The 14472-nt window shown below is 37.6% G+C and overlaps 1 protein-coding gene across 2 annotated transcripts in view; it reads left to right on the top strand.

The window, feature by feature from the left end:
* The window catches only part of pb (proboscipedia), a 548713-nt gene that overhangs the window by 32821 nt on the left and 501420 nt on the right, over positions 1–14472 (top strand). For both annotated transcript variants that reach the window (XM_067760267.1, XM_067760268.1), the window contains exon 2: positions 10556–11203. In XM_067760267.1, the coding sequence (XP_067616368.1) occupies positions 10714–11203 (490 nt within the window). In that variant the 5' untranslated portion in view covers positions 10556–10713. The remainder of the gene's footprint in view (positions 1–10555; positions 11204–14472) is intronic.

Below are 14472 nucleotides of genomic sequence, written 5' to 3' on the forward strand. Positions count from 1 at the left end.
AGCCAAATCGAACCACAAACACGATTTTCTTTGAATATCTCGATCTTTGCGCCACCTAGCGGTGATTTTTTTCATAGATCGCTTTCTATTCTTGTATATATTATGTATTCCAAATATGAGCCAAATCGGACCACAAGTACGAGTTTTGTGAATATCTCGATCCTCGCGCCACCTGACGTCGATTTTTTGTTATTATTGCATTGTCATCGGTTTGTGAACTATATTCCAGGTTTCAAACTTGGAGCTTATCGGGAAGTTACTTAAATTTCAATTACAAAAAAGTGCTGCCTGTCCTTCCAGCCTGTCAAGTCAACCTAAATAAACCGTTTAAAAAAACCTGTGTAAATCACTGTAAATTGTCGGCAAAGCAGTGCAAATAAAAAATTTTGAATTTTTATGAGCATACTTTTCAACCTAATTTCAAATGTGAAACTTTAAAAACAAAAACATTTACATACATATATATTTTTCATTTTATAGTTCTTAAATTTGTGATGTGCAAAAAAATGAGCATGAATGAACCATTAAAAGAACCACATATTGGAAAAGAGGGCGATGATCAATGTCCGATCGATTGTTGAGTATGTCTTCTCAATTGGCTTCTTGCTGACGCCCGCGTCATTAGAATTGGATCTTGACTATTTGGATTGCGGTGGGCCCATTGAGCTGAAATAAATTATTGGCGCCATGCCCAATGGCAGTCACAGGGGTATTCATGCCTTGAAATGATGGCAAACGCCTATTTGCATGTGCTCCACGACGTTTGGCATAAAAGGCCGTATAGTCTCGAGCCGCTGCACTTTCTTTCACTGCTATGTATGCATACTTCTCCCTTGATCCCTGTCCGGCGCAAACAATGCAAACACCAAACAAGTCTCAAATTTATATTTTTGGGAACAATGCATGCACACACAATTAGTTTGTCAAATCAACTCTTACATTCTTGACAGTTTTTTTCCTAAATTATTTCAGTGCTTCAGCTATAGTTAAGGGAAATACAACTATGTAGGGCGTCATCCAGGAATACTGATTTGAGAGACATTAAGATTAAAATCATGTACCGTTCCTAATATTCAACATATATACCAAATTAAAGAAAAAACTGATTATATATTATACCGAAGACGATATTTTTCATTACTGATCATATATGTAATACACCGATGTATATTGCTAATAGAACATGCTCGCAATGTGTTTTGAATTGGAAATCAAAACAAGACAGCCTATAAAATTTTTGTGATTGTAGCAGCACATAATAAAGTTAAAGCTAAAATTAAAGTTAAAGTTAAAGTTAAAGTGAATGTTAAAATTAAAGCGAAAGTTAAAGTTAAAGTTAAAAATAAAGTTAAAGTTAAAATGAAAGTTAAAGTTAAAGTCAAAGTTAAAGTTAAAGTTCAGGTTAAAGTTAACGTTAAAGTTAAAGTTAAAGTCAAAGTTAAAGTTAAAGTTAAAGTTAAAATTAAAGTTAAAGTTAAAGTGAATGTTAAAGTTAAAGCGAAAGTTAAAGTTAAAGTTAAAAATAAAGTTAAAGTTAAAATGAAAGTTAAAGTTAAAGTCAAAGTTAAAGTTAAAGTTAAGGTTAAAGTTAAAGTTAAAGTTAAAGTTAAAAATAAAGTTAAAGTTAAAATGAAAGTTAAAGTTAAAGTTAAATTTAAAGTTAAAGTTAAAGTTATAGTGAATGTTAAATATTAACTTCTCATTTATTCAATAAAAGTAAAAAATTTATTTTCTTATCGGTCACCACGCTTAAAAAGGTTAACTTGAATTAATATCAAAGACAAAACTTGAATTAATATCAAAGAAAACAAAATGTTGCATAAATATTATAATTTCATAAGTTGATAATATGCAATAGCTTTACAGCGGCAGTCCCCGAGTGCCGCACGTCCTTTTTATATAGAAATTCCGGCGCACTATCTGCTTTTAATAAAAATTCTGTGAATGATCTATTCTATGGGTTTGTAATTCTTTCAGTGCTATTTATAGGCTCTTTAGTCCATAAATTTTTCGTCGTAAAAAGAACTGAAGGTTTAAGCTATGGATTAGATCCTTTTTATATCTGTCTTTGTGTGTAAAGGTTGCGTGCTGGCGATACTAATCAAATGTCTACGACTGAAGTGCGGGACTTCTTACATCAAAATACTTCAGACATTTTTTCTTAAATGGTGTCATCCTTAGCAGTGGTTTGGAATGACTTTTGAGTGTATTTCTACTATGAAAAGCGTGTCAGCTGATCTATCCGCCACAACAGATGTTGTTCCCAGTCGGCAGGTAACGTGTAGCTGAGACAATTTTCAGGAAAAATAAAAATGCAGCTCATACTATTGGAAAAGAAGCTCGACCTTAGTCTCCTCGGAGGTATATTTTACTTATTTATTATTATTATTATACCTAGAGATTTTAAAGAATAAAAAACTATAACATTCAAAATGACAGTGAAGTCCTCATTGAGTTTCCTGTCGTACAAATTTGAAATTTTGTTGTGGTTTTTTGTAACGATAAAGGCACTCCCAGGAACTCCTTTGCCAGATATAGATCCGATACGTTCCTTATGAATAATATAGCGACTGCCTGAAACGAAAGGGAGCTGCCTATATGCCGCTTTGTCTGAATTTGGTTTCCCCGCAAAACTTATACGGCTGTGCAAAATGACGTTGAGCAACACCATCAGCTCAGTCAGAATCGGGAAGGACCTCTCCGAGCCGTTCGAAACTAAACGAGGTTTCAGACAGGGTGACAGGGTGGAGGAAATTATACTAGCTGCAGAACTTAATCGCACTGGAACAATATAATATAAAAGCGTGCAATTACTCGCATATGCTGATGACATTGATATCATCGGCCTAAACACCCGCGCTGTTAGTTCTGATTACTCCAAACTGGAAAAAGAAGCGGTAAAGATGGGTTTGATGGGGAATGAGGACAAAATGAAGTACCTGCTGTCATCCAGAAAAGAGTCAGCGCATACGCGCCTTGGCAACCACGCTACTGTTGGCAGCCATAATTTTGAAATAGTAAAAGACTTCGTTTATTTGGGAACCAGCATCAACACTCGCAACAACATCAGCACTGAAATCCAGCGAAGAATCAATCTTGCCAATAAATGCTACTTTGGACTAGGTAGGCAATTGAAAAGTAAAGTCCTCTCTCGGCGAACGAAAATCATACTCTACAAGTCACTTATCGTACCCGTCCTGCTATATGGGGCAGAAGCATGGACCATGACAACAGCAGATGAAGCGGCTTTGGGAGTGTTCGAGAGAAAAGTCCTTCGAACGATTTATGGACTTCTACGCGTTGGCGATGGCGAGTACCGAAGAAGATTTAATGATGAGCTGTACGAGCTATACGCAGACATCAACATAGTCCAGCGAATTAAAACGCAGCGGCTGCGCTGGCTAGGCCATGTTATGCGAATGAAAGATGATGCTCCGGCCAAGAAAGTGTTTCTATCGGAACCCGCCTATGGAAGCAGAGGTAGAGGGCGGCCCCCACTCCGTTGGAAGGACCAGGTGGAAAACGATTTAAACTCCCTTGGTGTGACCAATTGGCGCCGGTTGGCGGAGTGAAGGAGCGACTGGCGCGCCTTGTTGGACGGCCATAACCGTTTAGACGGTTAAGCGCCAATTAAGTAAGTAAGTAAGCCTGAAAACTTTAAACTGTTTTTGAAAATATCTTTTGGTAGAACTAAAATTTTTAATTTCCTTTCAGTTATTTATACAGCCCAATTCCAAACAAAAATTCCGTGCGAGTTTTTTCCCTTCTCCCATTCCTCGTATTCTGAACAATGTTCGAAAAAGTGGAAACCGGATATGGGAGAAAAGTCGGTATTATGAATGTGAGTGATAGGCAGATTTCTCTGCCATTTCTTAGGAGTATTTTCACTTGCTAAATTAAAGGGAATGCATCAAAATAGTTACAGGAAATTGGTTCTACATTCTACCACTATATTCTTTATTTTAAGTCGAAAAGTATATCATAAGCAACGGAAGAGCTCTTGGTATATTTGATGAAGCCATCCAGAAATTGCGCAAGGATTTTTTAAGAAGGCTTAAATAAATTTTGCCATGTAAAGAGAATTCAACTCAACTTGGCCGCCAGAAAATTGCTTTGCTGAATGGAAGCAGGCAACTCCGGCGGATTTGTGTTACCCCGCCGTCTTTTTATATTCAGCGTGCTTTGCACACAGAGTATATTAACTTTATTGGATAACGGTTGGTTGTACAGGTATAAAGGAATCGAGATAGATATAGACTTCCATATATCAAAATCATCAGTATCGAAAAAATTGCATTGAGCCATGTCCGTCCGCCCGTCCATCCCTTAACACGATAATTTGAGTAAATATTGAGATATCTTCACCAAATTTGGTACGCTTATATGGACCCAGAATAGATTGGTATTGAAAATGAGCGAAATCGGATGATAACCACGCCCACTTTTTATATATATAACATTTTGGAAAACTCAAAAGACCTGATTATTTAGTAAATAATATACCTAGAATGTTAAAATTTGACGTTGGGACTGATATTGAGACTCTTGATAAAAATCTAAAAAAAATTTTAAAATGGGCGTGACACCGCCCACATGTGATAAAATCAATTTTACAAAGATTAGTAATTAATTAACAAAATTCGGCAGAGAGGTTGCCTTTATTATAAGGAATGCTTTGAAGAAAAAATAACGAAATAGGGAAAGGACCACGCCCACTTTTATATAAAAAATTGTTAAAAGGCCGTGGACGAAAATAATAAGCTACATATATCTTAGCGAAAAAGAACCTTGTATCAATAGAATTTTACTTTCTAAATTGAATTATAATATTAAATTGGAAAACACTAAAATTTTTGAAAATGGGAGTGGCATCGCCCCTTTTATGACTAAGCAATTTTCTATTTTTCGGGAGCCATAACTCGAAGAAAAATTAACATATCGTAATGAAAATGTGTACACATATTTTCCTTATAGCAGAAAATATTTCTAGTAAAAATGGTGGGATCGGTTAAAGACCACGGCAACTTATATATAAAACAAGTTTAAAAGGGCCACAGACTAGAATAGCAAGTAAGAATGGAACTGTCCTTTCATGAATGGAGCTAAACAATAATCTTATCCCATTCGTAATCTCCAAATAATGCGCTGTATAAGATAAGAAATATATAGTGAATAGATGTACATACCTAAACGATTTTAAGATAAATGTAAAAAATGGCAAAAAAACCCCCTTATCTGAACGACCGGTTGTATGGGATATATATTATATATAGCTCCGATCGAAATGATTTCTGCAGGAAATCTTTTCTGATATATTAGAATATATATCGCCAAGTTTCACGTTTTTATATAGGAAACTAAGAGAGAAATGGCCAAAAATCGTTCTATCTGAACGATCGGTTGTATGGGATAGGTATATAATATATACATAAAGCTCCGATCAAAGTGATTTTTTTAGGAAATCTTCTATGATATATTAGAATAAATATCACCCAGGTTAACGTTTTTATATTGGAAATTAAGGGAGAAATTGCCAAAAATCGTTCTATCTGAACGATCAGTTGTATGGGATATATACTATATAAAGCTCCGAACAATGTGATTTTTTCAGAAAATCTTCTATGTTATATTAAAATATATATCACCGAATTTCTCGTTTAAATAAAATAAATGTAAGGCGCGATAACCTCCAAAGAGATCTAAGGCCGAGCTTCTCATCCAATTTGCGTCGTGCTTCTCTTGATTTTCCCTACAAATTGGCTGCACGGGACCTACATGTTTTATGCCGACCCCGAACGGCATCTGCAAGGCAGATGAGTTTTCACAGAGAGCTTTTGATGGCAGAAATACACCCGGAGCACTTGCCAAACACTGCCGAGGGGCGACCCCGCTTAGAAAAATTTTCTTCTAATTGAAAAACCTTATTTCTAAAATTTTGATGTTGCTTGGACCGGGGTGTGAACCCAGGGCATACAGTGTGGTAGGCGGAGCACGCTACCATCACACCACGGTGGCCGCCAATTCTCGTTTATTCTTTCTAAATTGCGGCAGGTATGACGAAAATCGTCTTATCTGAACGATTGGTTGCATGGGAGATATATGTTATAGTGGTCCGATCCTACCAGATACGGATAATACCAAAATACATTCTTGTGCCAAATTTCATTGAGATATTTCAAAATTTGAGGGACTAGTTTGCGTTCAAACAGACAGACGGACGGACGGACGACATGGCTATATCAACTCAGTTCGTCGCCCTGATCAATTCGGTATACTTAATGGTGAGTCTATCTTCAATATTTCTCCACGTTACAAACATCGGACCATGTTCATGAAAGGTATAGTAAGCTATAACTTAGCAAAAAATATGTTTGAATTAATGATATTTCACTTATCAAGTTTTATTGTAAGACGAAATGGGGAGAATTTTTTTTTTTTTTTAACGGGAGGTGCCACGTGTTATGTATGTAGAAAATGAAATGAAATGTTCAATTGAAGCTCACGCTTAGTATATGTTCGGTTACACCCGAACTTAGACACCTTTACTTCTTCTTCTTATGCTCTTCTGTTGATGTTTCTGTGGCACCAATTTATTTTTCATTTTAGTGAATACCATATGTAATGCAATACTGTGCATTGTTTATATTTTATTTCTTTATTTCAAACAAATTTGCAACAATAATTAAACTTTTCAATTTTTTAAACAAAATAAGAAATGCACAACGAAATTTCAATTGACAAAACAGCTGACTTCGAAAATTCGAAATTCCTATTCCCCAATTATTGTTCTCCCTAGGAGAAAAGAATTGGAGGAATTTTTCCGCGGGAATAAAAAAATCCGTGAAAACAAAATTCCGAGGGAATATTTAGAATTGGGCTGATAGTCTTTCGATACATATTTTAACTTTCGGACTTGTTTTTACAGTTTGGGTTTCCATATACATTATACCCATCCAAGTTCTCAAACAAAACCACTAAGGACGGGACTGTCTCTGGCTGTGCTGAAGGCGTCATGCCTTCCATTAACGGTGCTGTACATAATATGATGAAATTTTAATAGTTCATAACATCTGAACAAAAAGCAGTATGGAACATATTATATATACATATTTGACCGATCTTGACGATTTTTTCAGACAATAAAGTATTCCCGCTATGTAAGCATTTGTTAAAAAATGAAGAAGAATGAGGAAAACCCTCTTATATGAACACTCGGTTGCATGGGAAATAGTTTATTATATACTTATCAAATCGATCTTGAGCATTTTTTAGACAACAAGTCTAGCCATACATGTAATGGATAAAATGGAACCTTCTAACTGTTAAAATGAGGAAACCCCTTTATCCTCTTATATGCAAAATTGGCTTTACGGGAACAAATGCTATTGTGGTCTAATCTGAAAAATGATTAATCGGGCACCGAAATATACCCGCTCAGCAAATTTCATCAAGATATCTGAAAAATTGAGCAACTATGAAAATGCACAGCGGACCAGTCGGCAGCCGCACTTGAACCAATTGTTGTTATACTCGTACTGGAGTACGCCTGACAGCTCATTGCATGGCTGCAAGTATATCTTGCTATAGAAAGTTTGTGGAATATAAGCGGAGGAATGTTAAGTTGTTCTTAGCATATGGCACTGGCAAAGCGTCAAATTGCAGCAACGCGGAAAGAATTCTATGTAAACCCGATATTAAATCTGACCTACATATATGTTAGTTAAGAACGCGTTCTGATGGTTTTCAAGGGTGGGTAATTACGATTTCGTAGGGCATCACAATGTAAAAAGTGCCTGTTCAAAGCTCTGCGAGGGGACAAAATTAGACCTAGTGCCGTCTCTTTATATAATAGTTCTGCGCTGGCTCAGAACTACTCCAACTTCCTGCAGGGCTGATTTATGCCGATTATTTGAAAGTGTATACCACTGTTAAAGATTCTGATGATGCAAATAATTTCACCATTATTTGAATAATTTTAGATTAAAGATCGCGGAGTGCTTTTTAAGGCAAAGTTCTTGTCATCGTCATTATACTCTGTTGAGCAGAGTTCACAGGGTATATTAACTTTGATTGGAAAACGGTTGGTTGTACAGGTATAAATGAATCGAGATAGATATAGACGTCCATATATCAAAATCATCAGTATCGAAAAAAAATTTGATTGAGCCATGTCCGTCCGTCCGTCCGTTCATCCGTCCGTCCGTTAACACGTTAACTTGAGTAAATTTTGAGGTATCTTGATGAAATTTGTGATTTAGTTTCCTGGGCACTCATGTTGTTGTTGTTGTAGCGATAAGGTTGCTCCCCGAAGGCTTTGGGGAGTGCTATCGTTGTGATGGTCCTTTGCCGGATACAGATCCGTTACGCCCCGGTACCACAGCACCATTAAGGTGCTTGCCCGACCATCTGGGGAACGATTTATGTGGCCACATTAAACCTTCAGGCCATCCCCTCCTCCCCACCACGAAGTTCCATGAGGATCTTGGGGTCGCCAGAGCCTCGCCTGTTAGTGAAACAGGATTCGCCGAGGATAGGTGAGGTTGACAATTGGGCTTGGAGAAGCTAGATAATGCGCTGGCAACCTGAAGGGTTGCGCTACACATCCCCTTGAATCTGGTATTTTAGTCGTCTCTTACGACAGGCATACCTACCGCGGGTATATTCTGACCCTCTAACGCGCTGGGGTCCTGGGCACTCATGTCAGATCGCTATTTAAAATGAACGATATCGGACTATAACCACGCCCACTTTTTCGATATCGAAAATTTCGGAAAACCGAAAAAGTGCGATAATTCATTACCAAAGACGATGAAGCCTGGTACGTGAGTTGAACTTATGACGCAGCAAATTAGTAAAATTTTGGAGAATGGGCGGGGTACCGCCCACTTTTAAAAGAAGGTAATTTAAAAGTTTTGCAAGCTGTAATTTGGCTGTCGCTGAAGATATCATGATGAAATATGGCAGGAATGTTACTCCTATTTCTATATGTATGCTTAATAAAAATTAGCAAAATCGGAGAACGACCACGCCCACTTAAAAAAATGTTTTTTTAAAGTCAAATTTTAACAAAAAATGTAATATCTTTACAGTATATAAGTAAATTATGTCAACATTCAACGCCAGTAATGATATGGTGCAACAAATTACAAAAATAAAAAAAAATTTCAAAATGGGCGTGGCTCCACGCTTTTTCATTTAACTTGTCTTAAGTCGAACAAAAATTTACCAATCCTTGTGAAATTTGGTAGGGGCTTATATTCTAGGACGATAATTGTTTTCTGTGAAAAAGGGCGAAATCGGTTGAATCCACTCCCAGTTTTTATACACAGCCGACCACCTGTCCTTCCGCTCGGTCGTTAACACGATAACTTGAGCAAAAATCGATATATCTTTACTAAACTCAGTTCACGTACTTATCTAAACTCACTTTGTATTATTATAAAAAATGGCCGAAATCCGACAATGACCACGCCCACTTTTTCGATATGGAAATTATGAAAAATGAAAAAAATTCCATAATAGCTGGAAATGCCGTTGAGTTGGGAGACGTCCTAATCAAAATCTAAGCGCGTAGCTGCAAAATGTTTAAGGCTATGTGCAAATCTTTGTGTTCATATTTTGTTTTCTGTTTGGTCCCCGCTCCAGCCTCTACCTTTTGTACAGTATCTGTATCATGTTTCCAGTATAACAATGTGAGAACCTTTCTTTTATCGGTATTGTTGCGCTATTACTCTGATTAAAATTACAGTAATGGCTTGACAAGTCGTTCCCCGTCGCACAATTGCCTTCTTCTCGTGGGTAGATAGAAATATTGTCCCTGGCGGCAGACTCGTGATGGTTGGTGATGCTTAGTCCACAGTCGGTATCTGCTCGCTGGAGCGATTTAGGGCACATGAGGCCCTTACATCAAGACCTCCTTCCCGCCCGCTCTTGTTCGATCATACGAAGGCATGCAGTCCACTGCACGTAGTGACACCCCCCAGCGGGCTAGGGGGACTAGAATATATATAGTGGATCCTGTTTAACAGCCGGGGCTATGGCGACCCCAAGTTCCTCATGGATATAGGGGGTGGGTAGGGCGTTGTGACCTTGAATGTTTCATGCGGTCATACTAAATCGTTTCCCATATGGTCGGGCTAGTACCTTAATGGTGCTTGTTACCGGAACGTACTGGATCTGCATCCGGCAAAGGACCATCAACATCGATAACACCCCCCAATTCCTGATGGAACTAGGGGTGGGGCGCGAAATAGAATATAAATCCAGCCCTAACACCCAATAATTTATTTCAGAAAAGCTCCTATGACTGCAGCTATTGGGTTCATATTTATTCTCTAACAACTTTAAACTGACTAAAACTATTAATGACCATTAAATAACTTAACACTTGCTTTAATAAAAACTAGTAGCAATAGACAAATTATAGACATGAAATTTTGCTTTGCCCCAGGTCTTGACAAGAAATCATTAGTCATTAATATTGCACAAAATTATTGAATATCGATAAGCATAGATACCTAACTGCATACTTTGTTTTGTTTCTGCCTTTTTTCAGGTGAGGCGCTACAATATCAACAGGGCTAAATTGTGTGGAAATAAAACGTTAAGTGATCATTTATAAATTAGTGTGGATATTTTAGTGCAGTGTTGCATCATTGTGATTGCGGCTTATAAAACTGGTGAGGTCATTTAACTTCTATTTAAGTGTAAAAAATGCAAGAAGTGTGTAGCACTATAGACCCCCAAATGGGCGCACAAATCAAATCTGAATCGCCGTTAATTGCGCTGCAGGTGCCCACAGGGCAAACGGTAGTGCCGATTGAACCGGTGGTGTCAGTGTCAGTAACAGCGCCGGCGCAAATTCAACTTGTAACACAGCCGCCGCTACCTCCGCCGGCGGCTATGCATGTAAATAAAATGGGACCAACAAACTGTGATAAGCGTGCGATTGGCGCTGATACCGCATATTGGATGGCAGCATCTGAAGCGGGTTTTATTAACTCCCAACCGTCCATGGCTGAATTTCTTAATCATATAAGCCCAGAGAGTCCAAAGATGGGAACATCTGTCGGCGGCAGCGGATATCCGGTTGGTATTAGTATGAGCGTGTCACAGACTACAGACGGCTTGGATTCGGTGCCCGAGTACCCGTGGATGAAGGAAAAGAAAACGTCCCGGAAAAGTCAAAACAGTAACAATCAAGGTAAGTGCATAGTAGCATGTAAATATAACCTTTCGTAAAGATAAATTAATAAAATGGAATTGCTACGGTTGGGCGCATATGTTTATTTGGAGGGCTAGCGTTTTATTTTTATACGTCGACAAACATACATTCTCATAAGTATATCTACATGTGCATGTAGGCTCACACGTAAATACTTACGTGTGTATGTATGTACATAATCATATAGGGATGCACATAAAAATCTACAGCATGGGTAGTCTATGCATCATCAATCAAGAAATCAGTACAAATTCTTCAATGTAAAAAAAGCGAAATGCCAACCTTACAAAAACGGTGTGGGATAGTTGCATCAACTGACCATCGACTGAAAACAAACCGGCGCCCATTTCGAATGTCAGTTGCCACAAAATAAGCCTTGACGCAACAACACTTTATAGTACATATAGCCAAAAGTTAGACGTCCGTCGGTCTGACGTGGTTACTGATAAATAGACGGTACCTTTGATGAATCGGCGAGTTGGGCAACAAGCCATAACCGCATTTGCTTTAGCTGGTTGAATTAGGTATTAACACAGTGTTCGGCAAAGATCTGTTATTTGCAATCATTTGTAACAATTTTTGTGACTGCACATGGATGTTATGGTTCGGGCTGCGAACATCCAATTGCGATGGAGTGACTCCAGAGGAGCTCTGAAATCGTATTCACACGATGTGAGGGTTGACGAACATGAGAATTATTGTGGAATAAAGATTATTACATCCATACACATGTTCACTGGAGATCAAAAATTAGTATATACTTCTTCTTTTCTATATTAGCGACGTTTTTTGACGAAAGGCTTTTAAGACAAGAAGATTGTTTGCGCACAATTATACGAAATTTTATCTGAAATTCGGACTTTTTTGCATAAAATTGTGCAAGCTTTAAGTAGCTGAAAATGGAGTAGAGTATACTTACTCCCAAAAAAATCCAGAAATTCAAGTCGGCTAGGACCGTCCTCTTTTTTACTGGAAAATTTGTCTTTTATTTTAAAAAGTTATATCTCTGTAGCTTAGGAAACAATATACATGCATAAATGACATTTCGCACAGGCATTAAGATTGCAAATCGAAGTTCTTCTGGATAGAAATTTTTTGGAAGTGGGAGTGAAATCACTCTCTTTTAATTAGAAAATTGCTGTTTTTTCAGAGGCCATTCCTACTTAGCTTAGACAGATATTTTTTTCAATACTGCTATGCGTGTTACTATAAACTCAAAGCCTCACAGTAATCGTTGGAAACCCACACCCGCTTTCATACTCATACAACTGCATATGGTTGGTATTATTTAGGCTTAAAATGTAATATCTTTGTACCAGTAATATGCATATGGCCCCGTCTGTTTTAAATTTTTAAACGGTTAAGCGCTAATTAGGTAAGTAAGTAAGATTTATTGGAGATTAGGGCATGTGTAGACCACATTAGTCTAACAATATCATAAACAAATTATCATGGCGTATAAGTCTGGGAACCATCCTGTTATAATTCCGAAGATTTTGAGTGGTTTTTTTACTCACGGTTCTAAAGAACGATAGCGAGAATATAACCAAGAAAACAAATTAAAAAAATAGCATAAAATAGAACTATGAGTACCCGGAAAAGATCCAAGAGCGGGTAGGCGGGTCCCGAACCATGTAACGAAAACACAGCTGTGTTTTATCTAATATCAATAGAAAAACAACTTTGTGTTGAAGTTTTGGGACCACACTGCATCAATCCCAAGACAGGGAAATGTATTTCTCAACAAAGCCAAATGTGGAATTTCCTCGAATATCTATTAATTTCATTATACATAAGTATGTACATAATTGTACTAAGAGACAGGACCTATACTTATAATATATTGGTATTGAAAGTTGGAAAATTAAATATTTTCGAAATCGTTTGACAATGATCTTCCGTTACAGAGCACTTAGAATAAATCAATGCATCTTATAATTTTCGCTCGAACTAAGTGGTATTTATGGTTATATTCTTGCGGAAAAAAGATTCAAAATTTGTGGCGCCTTACATATAATTTACATAACTTGTCAAGAATGGGCAAACCCCCAAAATTTTGGTTTTCGGTTATTTGATTTATATAAATTTATAGTGATATCTTACAATAACTATATCGGAAAATGTCTCCTAAAAGAAGGGTCGGAACTGAAACGTTTTGTTAACAAGAACGTATATCAGCAAAGCCATTAATGAAGTCGTATCTCAAGAAGCCATTTAAAAAGGTTGTAACTGAAATAAAAAGATGTTCTGTCGAAAAACATGTAAATTCAACTTAATTTAATTTTTTAGCTACAATATGGATTTGTGTTTCTGCTGTGGCATAGTTCACCTTTTTAAATTGTTTACGAGTTTTGCAAAGCAATTAAACTAGATTGAGTTCATATCTTCTCCGTCGAATTCAGTAAAAGATTCTCATATTTATTGGTTGTTTGGAAATAATTCCTGTGTTTCGCGTTTGCGATTAGGTATGCGTATGCATTATCGATTCTTTGCTCATTTCAAAGTATATGTTACATATATGTCAGTTACAACCTTATTAAGCCGCGTATTGAGATAAGAATTTATTAAAGCTCTCCCTGAAATACGTTCTTATTGAGAAAACTTTTCAGCTTCGAACTTTGTATTAGGATCTTTCACTATGGTAGGCACCTTGTCGTTGGTGTGAGGTCTTAGCCAAACTTCATAGTGGCTGACTATGAGGCTGGGCGGTTTAGGACTGGCATCTACGCTGTTTCGCCTCATTGGAGGTCAGCGCGATATCGGTGAACAAGAACTGCCAATTCCCTAATCCAGGGTGTTATGCGGGCCGTGCCTGTTGGACCGGGGGGGAGATGGTTGAATGGTGTGAAATTGATAGCGTGCGACAACATCGAGAGCTGGCGGTGGCTGGAGGAAGTGTTTCCAAACCTATCCCCACCGTACCAAAAGTTGAAATATGGATACCATGCGTGATGAAGTCGGAGGATACGCTGCGACTTCTGCAGAGTCATAATCCGAATATACCGATACAGGATTGGAAGGTACTAACTGTATCTTGCCCTACGGAGGAGGGTAAGTTCTACAACTTCCAAATTAACAAGCAGGCGGAGGATATATTGAACACGCAGCTTGGCAAAATGGCTAGGGGTATACGAAATATGTATGTATATGCAACTCAGGAAAAGAAGTCCCAAAGATAACAATCCTAACACGCTAGAAGTGGGCGAAGTCGAAAAGGACTCCGAAAGCTTTAGAGAAAAGGGGAAGGT

Source organism: Eurosta solidaginis, chromosome 1 (genome assembly GCF_040869045.1).
Source record: "Eurosta solidaginis isolate ZX-2024a chromosome 1, ASM4086904v1, whole genome shotgun sequence".
In the NCBI taxonomy this organism is placed as follows: Eukaryota; Metazoa; Arthropoda; class Insecta; order Diptera; family Tephritidae; genus Eurosta; species Eurosta solidaginis.